Source organism: Haemaphysalis longicornis, unplaced genomic scaffold, assembly GCF_048455015.1.
Source record: "Haemaphysalis longicornis isolate Haplotype H1 unplaced genomic scaffold, Haemaphysalis longicornis Haplotype H1 scaffold_3, whole genome shotgun sequence".
In the NCBI taxonomy this organism is placed as follows: Eukaryota; Metazoa; Arthropoda; class Arachnida; order Ixodida; family Ixodidae; genus Haemaphysalis; species Haemaphysalis longicornis.
In genome coordinates this window covers 9,370,864-9,390,980 of record NW_027526335.1, presented here as the reverse complement: position 1 = coordinate 9,390,980, position 20,117 = coordinate 9,370,864, and the positions used below count along the sequence as shown (strand labels likewise).

The following is a 20,117-nucleotide window of genomic DNA, read 5'->3' as shown; positions in this document are numbered from 1 at the left end:
GTATTCACACATTAACCGGGTTGCGCGAAAAACATGGGAGCCAGGCAGGCACTGCGCATAACAAACATAACCACCGTATCTACACAAAAACAGCAAACAAAAAGGCGTGATTTAGCGCGTGGGGAGCACCGTTGCTGAGAACAGATAACCCACTTCTTTCTTTGAAAGGCTGAGGGACGGAATGCCGATGCATGCGTCGCCAAGACGTGCCATTTCGGCGGCTTCTACTATTTCTCCTGTTAATTGATTGTTGCTCGTAAAAATGATCCGACACCAACTGTACAGAGGGGCACAGTCCTTACGAAGGCCACAATGCTTGCAATGGGCGCTCAGGTGTCGTAGACGACGATCTCAAAACAAGGCACAAACTTATTTTTATGTTTTACCTGGCAGCCTTTCTTCTTTGAGTTGGCAACTAGATGTTTCCTCGCAAAGTTTTGACAGTTTTTGGGGAGCTGAAACAACTACATTTACTTGAGAACTCGCCTTTATTTACTTCAGCCTGTGAGACACCTGGTGGATGTACGGAACCACGGCCACCTTTCCAGCCTTCTTCCCACCGTCACCAAAGTACGAGGACGCGGGTTCGATTCCCGGCCGCGGCGGCCGCTCTTCTGATGGAGGCGAAAAGCCAAAACGCCCGTGGTGGTGGTGGTGAACGTCTATTGGAGCAACAGGGGAAGAGGAGGGGGTGTGGGAAGCCTCCTTAGTCCAGAAGGCCTCGTGACCGCGCTGACTGGTGTACGAGATTTTGGCGCACATTACAGATCCCCAGGTGGTCAAAATCCCGAGCCCTCCACTACGGCGCGCTTCATCGCCTGTGTTGTGTCGGCGCGTTAAACCTATACAATCAATCATCAATCAATCAACCGTCACCATGGTGACGGTTGATTGATTGATCTAAATGGAATTGTCATGTCTGTACGTGTGTATATCGTATTTTCTTGTTCCCTGAAGTGATGCATTTCTAATCGCTGCTCCGTATTTGAACCACTCAGCCCTTAAAGGGCTGCAGTATGTGAAGATAAATAATAAATAAATAAATAAATAAATAAATAAATAAATAAATAAATAAATGGTCTTCAGGAGAGGCACGCTTGGCACCCGCAACGGTACGAGAGTTTCGCGCTGGACAGCGCCGCAAATTCCACGGCTTGAATCTGAGGTTGTGTTGAGTTCAAAAAACAATTAACCGCTCATTGTGGGTACACAGCACAATCATGAAAACTGGCCGGTTTTGCACTATGGGCTTTGCATGATTACTGAGCAATTTTTTCCCGAGGTGTGCAGCCGTGAAGTTTGCAAAACAACAGTTTCTGGGCGCCCCGCTCTCAACGACACTACGCTTCGAGTGGCAGTGTTCACGCACCGTCGCATCCACGCCATTGACCAATGTCTAGGAACAAAATTCGATAACCCTGCCATGCATTTGGAGCGTTTGTCTTAAATCGGGTGGTGCAAATCGAGCATGACCTGCTCGAGAAAATCGCTGGAGAAACAAGAGCTTGTTAACCCGCCATATTCACCGCCTGACTCGCCGTCGCTGGGTCGCCGCCGCTCGGCGATGGCTCCTATTTCGCTCTAAGCGGGTCTAGCTCTTCGTGCGCTTCGAGTAATGCGGCCTAAAATGCATGCGTTTGGGTTGGGACCAGCAGAAATTTCGAATAAAGCGATATTTCGAGTAAAGCGATTTCGTAATAACTAGAGATTACTCTAATATGGTGGAGCCGAGTGGAAGGTGGCTAACCATGTCGGTGATGCGTTGTTGAAGGGCAGTCGCCGAATTGTTCTACTGTGGGCGACGAAGGTCAGTTGGCTTGTTGCCGCTCAATTGCACGAACTGCCACGAGGGGAGCACTCGCTGTGGTAGGGCTGGCAGCGTATGCGAGACTGCGTAAGCTATTAATGCTCGCGCAGAATCACACAATGAAGCCTTCAGTTCTCGAGCTCTGCGACGTTGATGAACAAGTTCATCCAATGTGTTCAGTTGGGCATGTTCCTGGAGAACAACTATAGGGATGATGCGTGGGAGCGCAGTAATTGCTCTCAGCCTCTCTGTTAATTGCTTCCAGTCGATCCCACTGCGCTGCCATCAAATGCTGGGACTGAGCAGAGTAGACCAAGCGTGGTTGTAATATTTGTCGCGCCACGTGTGAGCTGGCTCCACCAGCTTTGGGAGCGATTCGGCGTATTAGTTGTAGCGTTTGAGCGGCTTGGTGTTTAGCCTGAGCTGGCCAAGCTGTCGCCGTTCCTGACTGATGTATCATCAACCCCAGGACTTTGACTGTTGGGTTCTCTTGCAGTGGTTGCCCAGCCAGTTGAAGGCGGATGGGACAAGCAGCCAGCCTTCGGCGGCCCCAGCGTTTTGCAACAGGTGTGGATGTTGTTTTACTTGATGAAAGCTGAAGTCCCACGGAAGAGGCAAAGGCTGCGGTCACATCTAAGGCTGATTGCAGACAATTCGCTTGAGTTTCCAGGTCATGGTGCACGTGCTCCACACGGTGATGTCATCGGCGTAAATGAGAAATTTAACATCCGGTACATCGTGAAGGCGCCATGCCAGTGGAATCAACGCCATATTAAACAAAGTCGGAGCCAATACCGATCCTTGGGGCGCACCACGATCCTTGGGGCGCACCACATACACGAACAACGGACCCAACAGCTTTTCCGTGAAGACGTTTGGCAAATGTCCTGTCTTGAAGAAATGACTAGACGAACTGCCGCACCCGCATGGGAAGGTAGAGCATTTCAATGGAGTCCAGGATAGCAGCATGACTGATGTTGTCATAGGCTTTTTGGATGTCCATTGCCAGGATGGTTCGTGCACCATGACTGCGGGCTGACGCCAATGTTGACGCTGCTAAAACACTAAGGCCGTCCTCCGTGCCAAGTGATGGTCGAAAGCCGATTTGCGCGGGGTGGTAATAGCCATGCTGTTCAAGCCACCACGACAAGCGAGTGGTTAACATTTTCTCTACAAGCTTGCAAATCGTCGCCGTAAGTGATATTGGCCGAAGGTTTTCTAGTGTCATCGCTGGCTTGCCAGGTTTTGGTATAGGAACGACATGCGCTGCTTTCCAGCTGCCAGGAACGACGCCCCTAAGCCATACCTCGTTGATTGAATCGAGGAGCTGAGCGAGCACATCATTGTTCAAATTCTTGAAGGCTTCGTAGGGTATAGCGTCTGGACCAGGCGCAGTTTTCCGCTTAGCACAGTCTATTGCCGCAAGCAATTCTGCCTTCCTAAAAGCCGTGCAAATACCATCGACGTCAGAAGGCAATGGAGGTTTGTCCACATGTGCAGGGAGGAATCTTGGGCTGGGCAGGAGATTTCGGACAGGCGGCACATCGTAGAACGGGAAAAACGCTCTGGCCGCTTCCTTGGCGAAATCTTCGAGACCTACTCTATAGCAGCAAAGCAAGCGTAAGCGGCAGGATCTGGAGGTCGCCGCCCACGTTCCATCGCCCGGACTGTTCGCCAGAATGAGGCATTGGAGGTCTTCGAGGAAAACCCCTCGCACCAAGTGTGCCACTGACGACGCGAAAGGTCCTTTTCCTATCGGCGTGACTTTGCTGTTAGGAACTGCAAGCGCGTGTGGGCGTGTGGGGGAAAAGGATCACGAGAGGCTGCAAGATCTGCTTGCCTGCGAGCAGCCGATATCCGGCGCAGGCCGATCCACGTCCACTCATGTGGTAGTGGTAGCACAGTTGAGTGCACTTTGTATCCTGTCGACAAGGTCTGTTGCCGCCTCCACAGACTGGGCAGCCAGATTAGACTGAAAGCTGTCCCAACTCAGACTCACGACACAGCACTTGCGTCGCAGTCGGCGGGTCCGCGACGGGTGTAGTCCTATGATGATGGGATGGTGATCACTCCCCCTGCAATCGGGCTCCAGGGTGCCATAAAGGAGTGCCTGGCCCCAACCACCAGGTAAGATCCGGTGCATAGGACGCCCCGCGAGAATACTGCACTGCACGTGTCGCTGCGCCAGGCTGGTTGAGCACCACGAATTGTTCGTGCTGTAAGCATTAATTCAACCAAGAAATTGCCGAGCGCGCGCACGTGAGCACGGGCACTGCGGCGACCGCCCGGCAGTTAACAAAACCGAGAAAATACCGAGCACTCGCGTGTGCGTGCCTCGCGACGACCGCCCAGCGTCTCCTGCGCTCATCTGTCAAGCTAAGCATACCCACTTAGGGAGATTGGCCAAGATTGCGGCGACCACCCGGCAGTTAAAAAAAAAAACAAGAAAATGCTGAGCGCTCGTGTGTGCGTTCCTCGTAGCAACCGCCCAGCGTCCCCGGCGCACGTTTGTCAAGCCACGCGCTAGCATACTCACTTAGGGAGATTGGCAAAAAAAAAAAAAAAAAAATCCAGCGTTCGCCGTGATCGTGGCAACACTTTCTCGGGACGAGAAAGACACGACATCGCGTACTCCCCTCCAAGGTGATGTCCAATGATTATCACGTCCCCCCCAAAAATGAAAGAAGCTCACACTTACAGCAACAGTGATGGAGTAAAGGTCGTTGCGGCAGCGAAGAAGATGCGAATCGGCTGCAATCGTGGACTTAAACCTTCGCTATGGTCGTGAAGGTTGCGTACAGCTTCGCTACCTTCAAGTCTTACGCGTTAATGTGAGCTTCCTTCATCTTTTGCATCTGTAACACTGAAACCGTGACCTGATAGTCGTTTTAGATCTCTCCGAGGCCTGCCGAGTGTTCGCTCTTTCATTAGCTTACATAGACCTAATTGAAGGAAGAACTTTTAGATAGATGTAACGCTTACCGACAACGAGGGAATAGGTATGGCCATTGCGAAACAGAATTTAGCGCTGGTTGTTGATGGCGCTTGCAGTATACCGCGTGGAAGATTATGCCCCTGTTTCATTTTTACCGTCGTTGCATCACGGGACTCTCTCGCCTTCTTATCCTGCCACCGGCTAGAGTGCACGGAAATTCGCTGACTAGCGCAAGTGTGCTCTTCTCAACGACTGACGGCTGAGCCGAAAGTGGATGCACACAAAAGAACTACTCTCTCTCTCTCTCTCTCTCTCTCTCTCTCTCTCTCTCTCTCTCTCTCTCTCTCTCTCTCTCTCTCTCTCCAAGCGTACAACTCTTCCCTTCCTGCAAACAGGCTGGCGGATCGGTATGTGGACGGTAGAAAGAGCGTCCACGTAATCTGCGCGCCTGTGCATCGGGGCAAAGGTAGGCGAGCCGGTTATCTTTCGATTGTGTTCCGCCTCTCCCTAGCGTTCGTTTCGGCGATAGCGGTCGCCCGTCTCCACCTAGCTGCGTTTCCCCTGTTCAGTTTCGCAGGAAACGTCGGAGGATTCTCATACGCCGGCGTCATGTGCGCGCTTGGGCGGCGAAAGTTCGCAACGGTGCGGTGACGTTCGCGCGTAGAGAATGTACGCAGGCACCAGGTCGAACAAGATGGACGCGACGGTGATATGCTCCGGTATCGGCTGGGTGCCGTCCATGGTGGCGGTCAGCCTCATAGGGGCCGCCCTGATTGCTTACGCTTGGGCGACGCTCACGGGAACGGTCACACCGTTCGCGCCGTACATCAGGTGAGACCCTTGGTTCGGGCTGTGTGCACGCTTAGTGCGGCTGGCAGCAGTCGGCCGCAAGGGAAACTTCCGTTTTGCTGTTAGCGGGCCGCCTGGTTGCATTCGGAACGCGCTACCTGTGCTCAGCCCGATCCGATCACTAAAAGTTGTTATGATTTCTGAACCCAAACAATAGCGTGATGAATTGTTGAAGTGGGCAGGTGACAGAGTGTGTGTGTGTGTGCATGTGTGTGTGTGTGTGTGTGTGTGTGTGAGAGAGAGAGAGAGAGAGAGAGGGAGAGAGAGAGAGGGGGAGAGAGAGAGAGAGGGAGAGAGAGAGACGGTGTGTGAGTGTGTGCGTGTGCGCATGTGCACGCGTTCGTTTGAGACACACGCACGTTTGGCATGTGCCAGATGGCCGTTAGCCTGTGTGAGCGAGCGTGGTCGACTGACAATCGAACCAGCGGCCTTCTTCGATTGTCACAATGTTGGCAGCCTACTTGAAATTCTGTTCCGCTACTTCCCTTTCACCATATTTTGCCTCCAGTTGCTCCATCACCTTCCGTTTATTTATTCGCTCAAAGGAAATGGAGGGTATATGCATGGTGGAGCGCCAAACAAAGCAGACGGAAAAAAAAACTTCGAATGGGCACTTGCTATCCCACCGTTGTGGACCTTGTGAAAGAAAAAAAAAAAAAAAGCAGGGCCCGTTTGCCCGAACGCGATAAGTTTGGGAATAAGTTCTCAACTACGACTTCAGCGACGTGTAGGTAATAAGTCGTTTGCCCGAAACTTATACAAATGCTCGGTTAAGGTAGCGTTTCCGTCGGGTTTTCTGGCAACCGGCTTATCTGCGGTGGCCGACTTCAACTTATTGGCGTCTTATTCGTAAGCGGGAACTTAATCGGGAACTTATGCGTACGGGTAAAGGCCCAGGTATTGAACTCCTTTTTGCGAGATGTCTGCAGCCTTGTAGAGTTGACGTGAGTGGCCGCAAACGAGAAGACTTTACGGGCTTCGTCAATTAAGGATAAAGATCAAAAGCAGGGCTGTACGCCGAAAAATTTACATTGATGATTGGTCCCCAAGAAATGCATATTTTTGCTCTGATGTTTCTAAAGTTAGAAATCTAACTACACGGTGTGCTTACTTAACACAAGAATGTACATACAAATGTTCGTGCGGGAAATTTCTGCTTGGAGCCAATCATAGGAAAGCCGAGCATAAACCTCGGGAAAGATTGCAGGCTGCTGTCGTGGTTGATGATGATGAAGCTTGCAGGTATTTACAACCATTTTAACAAACGATTGGTACCCTCGGCTGTGTGCTCTCACAGTTAGCAGGAAGGGTTAGTAAGGAATGCATAGCTTACATTAAGTTGAAGCCGGTATTGGCGTGTTTCAGCGAAGCCGGGGCCATACCACCGCAAAGTGGCGTGTTCAGCCTGCTGCTCTACTTCGGATCTCTTCTAGGTACGTATGCGTTTCTCAAAAGAAATAATCGACTCTGGACTTGTGCGCATAAATTTCCTCTCTAGACTTCTGAGGCTTACCCTGGTATTCTGAGTCCTGCCTCCACTCGAGCCTCCAGTGGAGGAAATCCTTGAAATCGATTTCCCTATGCATAAGCATTGCTTAATCCTCCCCTCAGCCCAGTTGAGGGAGCAAATGGAGTGGAGGAGAGACTCAGAAGTTAGAAGCGCGCGAGATGTGATCCGGAGTTATGAGGTGAAATTTTATTTAGGGCCATTCAGTGCATGTGAACGACTGCGGCCCCGAAGGGACGTCACGTTGCTACTATCTATCTTTTGGGTTGCGAAACAGTGCCTATATTTTTTTGTTCATTTTGGCATCGACATTAACTTTATAGTAGTCCCCTACAAAAACTACAAAAATATTATTTTTCTTCCTCCATAAATTTCCCAACGCCTGGCCTTCGTACAATCGCTGCCGTTCACAACGGAGTGCGTGCTACCAGCGCGTACGCGAGGGAAAAAAAAGTAGTATTGAATCCTGCGAAATCGACGGTATACAGTATAATCGTGACTCGGAGCCAGTAGTGTTAACTCTATGCCACTCGGCGTAAATTTGTTTGTGTGTGCATGGGCTCTGTGTGATGTGCAGCAGACATAAGGCGGACATCGGCTCTGGTCAGTGCCATTCCACTGTCTGCTGTAGTATTACAATCGACTCCCGTTAATACGAAGTCCACGGGTACCGCCCCCCCCCCCCACCCCCCCCCCACCCCCCCCAAAAAAAAAATCTTGTAGTTAACCGACTTTCCAATTAAACAGATGGTAAAATAACGCATAGCCATTGGTCTGCAACACTCCTGATTTTGTTCAGAATTTCGGCTTTTGTCGCCCATTGGAGTGTACGATACTGTTTGCCGGTATAGTTCAGACTCACGCATACTGCTGTGCGCAGTAAAGAAGCCTGAGGACCTGAAGAGGAAGAGAGAGAGAGAGAGAGAGAGAGAGAGAGAGAGAGAGAGAGAGAGAGAGAGAGAGAGAGAGAGAGAGAGAGAGAGAGAGTATTTTATTCACAGGTAAAAAGTGAGGAGGAGTTGTAGGGAACGTTGCAAGATTCAGAGAGGCGTACACTGGCGCGAGTCTCAACTGACCTGTCGCTATTATCGACTGTGCGCTGCTCGGTTGTAATGGTGGCGACATAGTGCAGAGCACAGCGGTGTTTTGGCGCTTAGAAATTTTGAATTTGATCGAGAAATTACGGTAACCTTGATGCTTTTATTCGAACTAACTTCCAATTAACTCGAATAATGGGTTCTATAGCTTGGAATTACTATCGAGCGATTTCTTCCATTTAATTGCATGTAAAATTTCTGAGGCCAGAACATCACGTCCAGTTAACCGAATATCCAATTAAGCGATTTAACATGATCGAGAGTCGGCTGTACTAAGCGCCACTAGCCGGTTGTTGTCACTAACCGGTTCTGCCGGGCTTCCTGTAACTTCCTGTAACTTTCCTGCTCCACCATGTGTTGTGCTGATGCTATGAGACCTGCGTTGTCTGTACTTTTCAGTCTTTATCTTGTTCATACTTTCCCGCCTTCTGCGATATACACAACAATCACGTGTGACACGCGGGGTGCACTGAGTGTAACTGTGGTCCTCCCACGAAGTAATGGCGCGCGTCCTCGCTTTGAGATGACATCACACCTCCTTTCGCCTTACTATCCCCGAGTGAACGCCCGCTGCATGCCTTTTTCAATAACTGGTACTGCTTACGTCTGAAAATGTGCGGCACGAAAAGCTCTGTTACGAGCATTTGTTCACCGATAGCTCAACCGGAGATGTCCTCGCTTTATGGTGTGTGTTTGCGAGGACGGAACGTAGATAGCTGTCCAAGGCTCATTCGCTTGTACGGCATGGCCGTAAATATTTGTTAGTCACGGTGTGTCACAGCTTGGCAGAGACCAAAGCACATGTTTTTGTGTAAGCTCAATTTAGAATATTGCTCTCGAACAAGAGTGCACTTTGTGCAGGAATTATGCATTGTAGAAGAGCCTTTTCTGTTGAAGGGAATTAAAAAAAAAGAGAGAGCTATGCCTCGCGTGTAAGGTAGCGCCCTGTTTCAGTACCGCATTTCAGAACTCTATTTCACTGCTATTCAAAACCCTTAAAACCGAGCAGCTATTATTGCTTAGGTTCACGTGCATAAGAAACCTCATTGTCCTTCTCAGCGCATTGTCTATTCGCTTTATCTGGTGAAGGTTGTGGGGGTGTAACCCTAACCCACGTTGGAAGTTCTTTTTTTTTTTTTCTAGATGGTTAACCAGCGAAGCTGTGACACGCGGTTCCGCCAGCACCACCGACGCCCTTACCCGCGATTGCTGCTTGAGCTCGCTTCGCGCGAGCTCTGCTATGAGATAGTCTATTTTTCACTTTCTTCGATGCGCCATTTCTACTAACCGGTATAGGCAGATGCGAAAGTGTAGCTACGTCACCTGTAAACGCAGCTAATCTCTCTACCCTTACATCTAACTCGTCTCCAACCTGGTTTTTTCGCGCATGTGCAAGGAGTTGCGCCGGAGGAGTTTTCCGCTTACAACAAGCCACCAGATTTTTCTTTCGCCTAGCTATATAAAGTTCCACTTTAAAACAGCGCGGTGTTTGTGGCGCAAAAAAGAGGTTGCGCCTCTGTCGGTACACGGAAAATGAAAATGCGCATTATTTTACTTTTTTTTTGCTACAGCGTGGTTGAATTTCCTACTTATGTAAATAAATATTTGTCTGGGCGCTATTATAGCTCTTTAATTGTCTTGACACAAACATTATAAGCGAAGTCAAACACTATAGTTTCTTATTGATACCGACTCCTTATCAATGCTGACTAGATATGATTTATCTTGCAGCGTGCGCAACTATGCTGGTTCGTTACGTGGTTGTGGGCAACCTGAACCGCTGCTACAAAACAACCGTGGACGTCCTGAACCTGGCCTCCCTCGGTGCGGGACTGATCGCCGTTGGCGGCAACCTCATTGTTTCTGCTTACCCTGTAAGCGCGAAATTTGAACTGCATGTGTTCACATAGGGCAGGCTTTCTAAACAAGGAGGCATAAACAGCGTACGTCAAAAACTTCACAGAGGATGCCGCATTGCCGAAACTATTGGCTTTAAAGGCAGCAGTGGGGGAAATAAATAAATAAATAAATAAATAAATAAATAAATAAATAAATAAATAACGTCAGCTCAGGAACAAATGCGTTCACTTGAAAGCAGTATCACTTAAAGGGAAACCGAGAACTAAATTGTTTTAGCAGGATTCCAAAGTTTAACTCGTGAAATACATTACTTTACCATTTAAGGAAAGCTTTAGCTCATATCTATATCCTCAACGAAGAAAATAAAACACTCGGCGTCCTTGACGGCCGCCTCGCGGATAATGTCAAACGTGTTTACTTTGGAGTTTATCGTCATATCAGCCTTAAAATTTGCGGTGCAACCCTAGTTCGTGGTTCTATGAATTCTTGTGGAACGTTCGTGATCACAATACCCTCAACGGACGCGCCGACGCGTCATTACAACCGGCATCACCACAGCGTATGTAGTGGGAGGATCGTAATAGTAGAAAAAAAAAAGCGCTTACTTAATTTGTTGCTCTTTAATGTGGTGAGCCTCACCGCGGCCCGCGTAAAGTTACAACGCGTTATACCGCAAATTCGGTGGTAAAAGGAAAGCGACTCATTTTTACAATTGTCGTGAACGAAAAAAAAAAGCGCATTCAATTGTCACATAAAACAAAAACTTCCACAGAACGTGACCCTCACTTTAGGTATGATCTGTATAAATAGATGGGAAAACGCTTTCATCTCTAATGTAAGGCGTCTTGTCAAATACCAAGTTTATAGAACGCGCCTTTTTGAGCGTAAATGATGCGATGTAGTGTATAGGCTTGCTGTGGAGGTTAACGCTAGAGGATTCTTTAACAGCGAAGCTGTTGAGCAGATAGTTAGTGTATTGCGTCCGAAGTTAAAAATACCAAGAAAATGCCGAGCGCTCGTGCACGCGTGCCTCGAACGCGCGTTCGTCAAGCCAAGCATCCTCACTTGGGGAGGTTGGCCAACATTGACCCCAATCCAGCGTTCGCCGTATGGTGGCAACACTTGCTCGGAACGAGAAAGACGCGTCATAACGTATGTCCCTCGTTGGCTCGTCCTCGTGTCGTCTCGCGCATGCGCTCTGTACGGTATAAGAGCCGCGACTTGAATGTCGGAGCTGCTGTCGGGAATGATTGACTCCACATGGCCCCGCCGAGGATTAGTTCGCAGGGCCGGGGAAGAGGCCGCTTTGCTTCGAGAGGCTCGTCGTGCAAAGCGTCCGCTAGAGACGATAAGTTGCGTCTGCCGAGTCGCGCACGAAGACGTCGACCAAAACGACGAGCTCACTCTGGCCTCGCTCAACATAAGGTCATTGAAATGCCATGCCGCCCAAGTCAACCCGCTACACCACAACGATAGTAAAAGTTAACTTTGTCTCCGTCAATGATCACCTAAGACAGCTTCGCCATTCAAGTCTTCCGCGTGAGTGCAAGCTTCCGTGAATTTTTATGGCCCGTTTCTACCGTCACAGGTACAGTCTTCGTCAAAATTTTGTGGGCCACGGCGACCGTGCCCGGAGCAGGCGCGCGGCCGAGCAGGGGCGCTGCGCTTGCCGCTGTCGGCTCGTTCCGCGGCTGAAAAGAGCGAGGGGAGCTTTTGCTCTTGCTTTTGTAGTGTGTCAGGCGCGACAAGTGCTGCGCAAAGTGCCTGCGCTGAAGCGACGTGAGCCTACTCTGAGTAGAGTAGGCGCACTCTAGTTCACTCTACTCTGAAGAAACCGGCCCCGCTGCACTGTACTTATTGCGCCAGCCATACTACGAAAAGAAGCGCGAAAGTCCCCCTCACTCTCTTTAGCCGCGCAACCAGCCGACAGCGGCAAGCGCAGCGCCCATGCTCGTCCGCGCGCCTGCTCCGGCCGTGGTCGCCGTAGGCCACAAAATTTTAACAGGCTGTACTTTAGTCCGTGCGTGTAGGCTTGAAAAATGACAGGCTTTGTTGCCGTATGCAGGTGTTGACCAGCCGGGCAATCCACAACGCGGGCGCCTACACCATGTTCCTAGCGGCCGTCGTGTACATGATGCTGGAGACGGGCCTCACATGCTGCCTCTGCCCCGAGCACTTCTCGAAGACCATGGTGTGGCTCAGGTTCGGCATCACCGTCGCCTCGGTCGTCGGAATCATTTTCAGTATCCTTGCAGTGATGGGTGATGCGCACTTCTGAAAAATCTTTCCATCAGCGTTACTGTTTCCTTAACAATTTATATTCCAGCTGCGTGCTTCCAGTACATTGGTGATGAACTCTGGACATACAGCGAGATTGAAAAACCGAAGCACTTACGCGAACCTGGTGACCCGGTATGTTGTTTCTTCTTACGTGATTTTATTTGCTATACATTGCTGTTTTAATGTATACATGTTTTATATATGCAATTATCTGTATTTGTATGCCTGCCGCAATGTTCGTAACCAACAAATTACCGTAATTACCCGATTCTAACGCGCCCCCGATTCTAACGCGCACCCGATTTTCCAGGCAAAAAACCGAAAAAACTTGCACCTCCGTTTGTAACGTGCAAGGAACTTTGTGAGCAAGAAAAACGAATGCGAGAGAAACGGGCGATTTATTCCCCGAAGTAATCTCACTCATCTCACTCCTCGTCGCTCTCCGAGAGCTCCTTGTCGCCTTCCGCTGACCACGACATCTCGTCCTCGGTTCCGTCAAGCGCGTTCGCGATGACACACTTCTGAACGAACGTTCAACCATGTTCGATGGGGTCGTGGCCCACGCCTCGCATGCCCATCCCGAGAGCTTCTCCAGAGGCATACGCTTCAGCCAACCGCTCGTTGTGAACGCGTTGGAGCCGCTCGTAAGCCGCGGAAGCGGCGAACCTTCGTTGCCGCTGCTGTCATTGCTGTTATCAAGCACGCAAGTGGAATAATTTGAGGATTTCTGTGAACGCCGAAAGAAAAGCCTAGGCGCCTTGATCCGAAAAACTGTTGCTAAAAGCCAACGTTTTTAGATTACCTAATCTAAAAACGTTGCTAAAAGCTTTGGCGCCATCTTGAGATGGCGATGGCGATGGGTGGAACGAAATTTCAGCTGTTTGGGCAGTTTCGGTTTCGTATTCGATTCTAACGCGCATGCGATTTTTCGGCCTAATTTTGCGGAAAAAAGGTGCGCGTTAGAATCGGGTAATTACGGTATATTCTTGCGTCCCTGCATCTGCCTTAGATATTGTATTACATTTTAGGTCAATGGAAAGGGGCACACCTGAGAAATTTTAAATATTGGGTCGCTCTGCGGTGGTCATTTCGGATATTTCAGGCGGAGGAAACGAAGTGTAATGTGGACTGCACAATCATGTATTATTACACTCCTGTCTGGAGAGCAAGTATTTAATCACCCATACAGGTGTTTAAAATTAAAGTACAATGTGCATGTAAGTGCTCGTAGGGAATAAAAAATAAAGTGCGTCTACTTGATTACATCGGACACTTTGTCAAATGTATAGAATGTGCCCACCTCAGTTTTTTGTTGTACTCATTTTAACAGTATATTTAACTGTAACTTCCTATACACTATAGGGAAAACAGAGAAATGCGCAGAAAGATGCCAAATATCGCGATTGTTTTCGGTCACTGAGACACAACAGGAAAGGCGCAGGCAAGACGCTGGGCACAAAATACAGTGTTCAAATCTTTGTTACCACCCGCCGCGGTGGCTCGGTGGCTAAAGCGTTGTGTTGCTGAGCCCAAGGACGAGGGTTCGATTCCCGGCCGCGGCGGCTTCTTTTCTGATGGAGGCGGAAAGCGAAAACGCCCGTGTGTTCGCGATTTGGGCGCACGTTAAAGATCCCCAGGTGGTCAAAATTAATCCGGAGCTTTCCACTACAGCGCGTCTCATCGCCTCTGTAGCGTAGGTGCGTTAAACCCCCACAATCAATCAAATATTTGTTACCATACACTCTGTGGTCCAGCTTAAATCAATGTCAAGTTCACACAGACAGCAAGCAAAAAAAAAAAAAATGAAAGTGTGATTAATGTGATTCGTGCGTCAGCATTATTTTTCCCTAGCCTCGCCACTTTCGCACATGTCCGTGTCCGTATGCGAGGAATGATTAGATGGACACCGAAAAGACGTTTTAAACGGGTTTTTGTGCGAAAGGCATGGCCAAGCGGCTGTCCCGTCATTCTTTCGCCGACACTCTTCGAGAGGATCACTCGTACACACCACTCGTAAGGGACGTAGTGATGTGCTTCGTACTTGCTTGTGAGCAAAGCGCATCTTCTCACCACCGAGCTCGAAAAGGGCCAACTCTGTGCTGAGCCGTGTTCCAGCGCTCTTTGCGCTCTTCCTCCCCTCTTTCATTTTGTATTCTAGTTTATGAACAGGGAGACATGTTCCGAAGAGCTCTGCGTGGTTGTTGCGATTCCCCCGTGCAGGGCTTCCGTGAGCTGACCATCAGCGCCCTGGGCGAGTGGTTCCTGGTGTCCGTGTTCCTGAGCTTCTTCCTCACGTTCGCCTACGAGTTCCGGAGGGTGATCGTCACCGTGGACGTGTTCCCTCTGGTCGGCCACATGGACGAGCGCATCGAAGTGACGCGGCTGCGTCCACACGACTCCGTCTCGCTGCTCACGTCGTCCTCCCTTTAGCGCAGATCACGACGTGCCCCGTTAACGTATCAGCTCCCCTGTCTGTGTGATGGCCAACGCTCGCCGGACGTCATCTGGCGGCCTTCTTTTGCAGAAGTATGAACTCCCATCTTGAAATCGAGACTGTGTAATGGTGTGATTGATCATACTCCTTCAAAATACACTCGTCCAGTGTATAAGACATTGTTGGCATCAAGTAAGTTGCAGCTCGAGCATGAGCAAGCGGACAAGGGCCGCGTGACCGGCACGACGCTGAGAAGAGGAGCTTCGCTGCATGCCTTGCATGTGAAGACAGAGTGAACTACGTTTTGGGGGTTTTTAGCTTCGTCGGAACGAAACCGGGACATCCCGCCTAGCGTATACGCCTGCTTAACAGAACACAAAAAACAATAACATACCCGAACAAGGAAATATCTTGTATTGTACGACACTATAGCCGCTCTTACACGAACGCATACACACCAAGAGCAACACAAAATAAATAAAAATATCTAGTCCAAAGCATTAAAGAAATGAACTGAAGTGGGGAACAAGGCAACTTACGCGGTATACCAGTGAACATGGTAAGTTCTTATCAGTTCGCTAGTGAAAGAACCTATAAAAGCAAAGGTGTGCTCTTTGTGCGTTTTACGTGGTCACAGCGACTGTGTCATTTCGCAGGCGATTGAGCTGCCTGAGACTGGCACGTTTTGCCAAACGTTTGGCTGTCTGGGATTGCGATAGAGGCCCCTTCTTTCTATGATAGGCTTGCTTTATGCAGCCTGTTAAAAACACCGGTGCGGGAGGTACTTTGACGTGTCAAAAGATCCACAATGGAAGCGCGCTCCTTCCGGCGAGGATGTGGTCTCGACGTCTCGCACTCCATGGTCTCTCGAAGACAGCCGCATCCATCTCGCTATGCGTTACTTGAAAGTCTTCAATGCCACCGTGCTTCATCTTGCCATCCATTCACATTGTCACGTCGTGTGCACGAACGTGCGGGGTATCCAGGCCGCTCTTAGGACGTGTCGGAGTGGATGTCTACAGAGACGACACAAGAGAGAGAGAGAGATAAACTTTATTTTGAGGAAGTGCCTCGAGGAGAATCGAAGTCCTAATGGTGGTGGCAGGTAACGGGCTGAAGGCCCGCCCCGTCCTGGACGTGGCTTAGGTTGGCGGTCCGTGGTGGCCGTTGGCTGGTGCCTTCCGGCGACCTCTTCCGCCCTCTTGACCAGGCGGACCTGTGAGCGAAGAGGAGATGTCGAACGCCACGAGCAGCGTCCAGGGCTGTGTACTGATGTGGAGTACCGCCAAGGTCGTAGTCGTGACCGCCACCACGCGGACGTAATGAGATAGATTTCTTTAAAACGTCAATGGAACGTACCTCTTAGCTAAGTAACACGATGAAGCTTGGCGGGATTTTAGTTTTGTTCTATATGGCTGCGGAAGGTTGGCGTCAGTATATCATTTGTTTTGAAACGACGATTGTTGTGTGTTTGCGGCAATGAACGAGTTGAACCTTGACGTGGTTATGAAGCTTCTTTGGCGGTGAAAAGGCGCATAATTTGTTTCGGGGACATGTGTGTGAGCGCCTAGACAAAGCAACTGGTCTCTTTCATTTGCATTCCAGAGCCGTTTTATGCAGTTCCCTGGAAGTCCAAAACTGCTCTCTCGGTAGATATTCCATGGGAAAATAAAATACGGAGGTGGTTTGTAGCACTTCAGAGCAGTGCAAAATGGCAAATAAAAAATGGCGAAACTCATACAGGTGATAAGATTACCGCTGAGCGTGCTCATGCATCACCGGGCTTTTTTTATTGCAGAATTGCTAAGACCCGTTTCGACTGGAGATTGGTACGTAGCCCAAAGGGCGTGGTCTTGATGCGCCATGACGGCTCACTTGAGCTGGCGGAACAGGCCTCGGCTATGCCATTGGGGCACCGGTGGTAAGCAGTTTCTCGGAAGGGTTTTTTTTTTTTTATGCAAGGCTTCGAATCAGACCAGTGCCGACTCGAACTTTCTGTGGTCTGTGGTGACCACGATTGATCAACCAAGGGGGGTGACTGATGTTGTGAAGACTGCTTGTGTCGGCTGCAATGTTTTCAGTCGGGGTAATCTTCACACACCCAACGTTTGGACCACTGTTTCGCTGCAGTGCCCTTAATAAATGGGTGTGATCTCCGGCCAAACTGCAAAATTGTCGAAACCACAAAATAGTGTACGTGGCCCGACGACGCCTAAACTTATAGGGGCCGGGCAGCTGGGCGGGTGGCGCCACCACTCGGCACTCCCCTCGTCAGTGGAATGAGCCGGTGCATTGGACTACACAGCCTCCTGTTTTTTTGTCGTGTTTGCTTCGGTGCTTTGAATGATTTGGTGGTGTTTTGGGCGGACATGTGAGATGAAACGAAGCCTAGACAGGTGTGTTGGGTTCTTAGATGCAGTAACGGCTACGCAAACTTGTCGGGCGCTTCTAAAGTTGGGTATCGGCTACAATGGCATGAGCGCCTTTTGCAGCGATCTACGCTTGGCTCCACCGGTTCTTAGTACGAATAAAACTACTATTATTAGTATTAATTTCTTCTTAAATGCACTAACGGCTACATAGACTTATTTGACGACTCTAAGTTTGGGAACGGGCGACACTGACATGAGCGCTTTTGGCAGCGCTCGGCGCATGGCTCCGCGTGATCTGAGTAGGAATCAAACTATTACGAATATTAGTATTCATTTGTACCACTTTAAATTATCTTCACTGGCTTCAATGACTACTGCTTCCACTCCAGCCTTAGCGCTGGGATACCTCCATACATGTGCTTTGAAGAGAAAGGCACTTGCGTACGAGATGGATTAGCGTGTAGCCGTAGAAATGTTGCGGTAGTTTATACTTTCTTTCGGTAACCGTGAGCTTTGTGCCTTCGTTTTTGTTGAGCGACACTGTGACAGCATGGGAGCCTGAATGCAGAAGTGGAACTCCCACGTTTGTGGTGGTCATTTTATCAGCCAAAGTTATTCACCCACCCAACTGCCCAAGCTACAAACCATCCCTCCTCCCCTTCCCGTTTTACCGCCTGCGTGAAATAAATGCTGGCACCGATAGTTAAAAATGTGGCAGCGTTAACGTCAGCCGGTGTTTTTTAATACGTAAGTAATATTTACAGAGTACCTAAAGGACGCCAAAAACGCGCGATTAGTTGCCTAAAATATGGGTGCATCACCCCGAATCCTCCAGCACAGACACATTTCCGACACGCTGGAAAAAGTTTAGCTTTGGAGAGGGGTGCACGGAAGTTCAAAATTAAACAGCAAAATCATCTAGCCCTCCGTCTAATGATTACCATGGTTGACCGCAAAGCTTTCTTCGCGCGAAATCAAATGGGAATTGGTCAAAGACGCTGCGATCAAAAGACCAAACTGCGTGCTGGTCAAATTCGAAGCTCAAGTAGTCAAAGTTTAAATCCAGAAGGCAATCAATGAAAGCCACACGAGAACGTTTTGCGAGAAACCGCCATCGTCGTTAGACGGAGAAGTGAATGATTTTTCAACGCTACGTGGCAGATTGTAAAACGACCGCAGCATTCAGTTGTGAAACTGAGTACAGGTTTTCGGCACCCTCCTCTCTATCGTCCTTCAGCCACGCAGGAATTGGTTTTTGAAAAACCATTAACCAATACTAGCCAGCAACCATTGCAATTCTTGTAAAGCAATGTCATCTCCACGACAAGTAATAACGTTAAATCATGCGGTATTTATTCTGTAAACAATTCCCGATGACTAGTAAGAGCATTTATGTGAAATTAAACACGTTTGAGCCGTAGTTAATGAAGTTACGGAAGCGTCGTTCATCACAATTTCTGTTTTGAGGTAAATCTTAAAAGGCACCCCCCAACTTTGTCCTCCGCTTGTGCACGACGCTGTTTCGTCATCAACTGCCAATGGCCAGCGCCGCAGCATTCCTGAATCGGTTGCACACACCAGCTCTGTGGGAGCATTTAGCTGCAATATACTCCTCTATATGCGAGCGAAACTGCATGCAGGCATGAAAAAATTGCACGAAGGAAAGGACTTTCACTTCCAGCTTGACTTCCAGCTTGGCGCATTGAGCGTCGTCTGCTATTTGTAAATACTGAGTATGGGCGTAAATCACACACATGGCATGCCTCGTAAAGGTCACATCCACGTTCAAGATTTACTGATCTGAAAAAAGCCCCTGTAGTTATCTACGCTTTGCAAACCGCACCGCAGAAAAACGACTGAAAGCCATGCCCTAACGCTGCGCTGACCGTCACCGGCATTCCACTGACGAGCGGTTCGCCACGGGCGGCGCTGTTCGCTGAAGCAACGGTGGGGCTATACAACGGTCGCCCGGTCCCTATACCTGGTCAAAGCGATTGTCTCGCTACAGGATGGGCTAAAAAGTGGCACGATACATTGTGCATTGCATGCTTGGCATTCGGTGCAACAGCGGCCCGTGTGCAAAACTACCGCACTGATCGCTGAAGGTATATATCAGAGGACTGTACACAAAAAGCGTCAACCGAACCGACCCGGGACTTAGAGTCCGCAGCAGTGCTCGGCGACTTTTACTTAGTGTGTATGAATTGTAAACTTCGTAGGTTCGCCAAGTGACAAAGCTCTGTAAGGACGTATATTTGTGGGGTTTCGTGCGTACCACACACGTGAGGTGGCCGGTGTGGACATGAAGCATACCGGCGGGGAGGCTCAGACGTTATACTGCTGAGCACGAGAACGCGGATTTTACACAACTGTAGAGGCTCATTTGATGGAGACGAACGAAACTTTGTCCGTTGACGAGGGATAGGCATCCGTTGACGAGGGTGTGTCCGTTGACGAGGGATAGGCATCACTAAGTACAAGGCCTGCCGTAAGCCCAATGATCTAACGCCGGCTGTGGTCTGCAAAATAAAATGTGGATTAATGAGACCCACGTATCCGCATCCTCCAAAAGTACGTCAAAATGTACAAGCTTCTTTCATTGCGGGAGTTCGCATGCTCTGTCGCCGTGGAACGCAGTGCATAAATTTGGGCTAGTGGAATTGATACGACTTCTACGTGATAAAAAGCGGGACAGAAGAAAAGACAGTGTCACTGTCTTTTCTTCTTTCCCCATCTAGTGCGCTTTTTACCATGTTTACCGCAGGCTGTGAACTCTTCCACGAGACAGAGAGAGAGAGAGAGAGAGAGAGAGAGAGAGAGAGAGAGAGAGAGAGAGAGAGAGAGAGAGAGAGAGTAAATGTTCATTGAAAATGAGAAGAGGTCGGCCTGAGAAAATGATCTTCGGCCTGCTACTTTCCACTGGGGGGGAGGGTACTGGGGACAAAAAGAGAAAGGAATGAATATGGATGGTATGGA

At 49.4% G+C, this 20,117-nt stretch overlaps 1 protein-coding gene across 2 annotated transcripts; it reads left to right on the top strand.

Moving 5' to 3' along the window:
- Positions 1 to 2,313: 2,313 nt before the first annotated feature.
- Positions 2,314 to 16,509, top strand: LOC144173925 (DNA damage-regulated autophagy modulator protein 1-like). Of its 2 annotated transcripts, none has more exons than XM_077702266.1 (6): positions 2,314 to 2,374; positions 6,962 to 7,024; positions 9,927 to 10,069; positions 12,121 to 12,298; positions 12,382 to 12,467; positions 14,556 to 16,509. In XM_077702266.1, exons 1-6 carry the CDS (start codon positions 2,329 to 2,331, stop codon positions 14,763 to 14,765), a joined length of 726 nt encoding a protein of 241 aa, XP_077558392.1. In that variant the 5' UTR covers positions 2,314 to 2,328; the 3' UTR covers positions 14,766 to 16,509. The 2 variants fall into 2 exon arrangements, with proteins under 2 accessions (XP_077558392.1, XP_077558391.1); XM_077702265.1 differs by lacking the exon at positions 2,314 to 2,374 and adding an exon at positions 5,238 to 5,573 and having other exon boundaries at positions 6,957 to 7,024.
- Positions 16,510 to 20,117: the final 3,608 nt, after the last annotated feature.

Coding starts and splice junctions, on each gene's coding strand:
- LOC144173925 (XM_077702265.1), top strand. CDS start 5,410: ATGTACGCAGGCACCAGGTCGAACAAGATGGACGCGACGGTGATATGC. Junction 5,574..6,956: donor CCGTTCGCGCCGTACATCAG/GTGAGACCCTTG, acceptor GGCGTGTTTCAG/CGAAGCCGGGGCCATACCAC. Junction 10,070..12,120: donor TCATTGTTTCTGCTTACCCT/GTAAGCGCGAAA, acceptor TGCCGTATGCAG/GTGTTGACCAGCCGGGCAAT.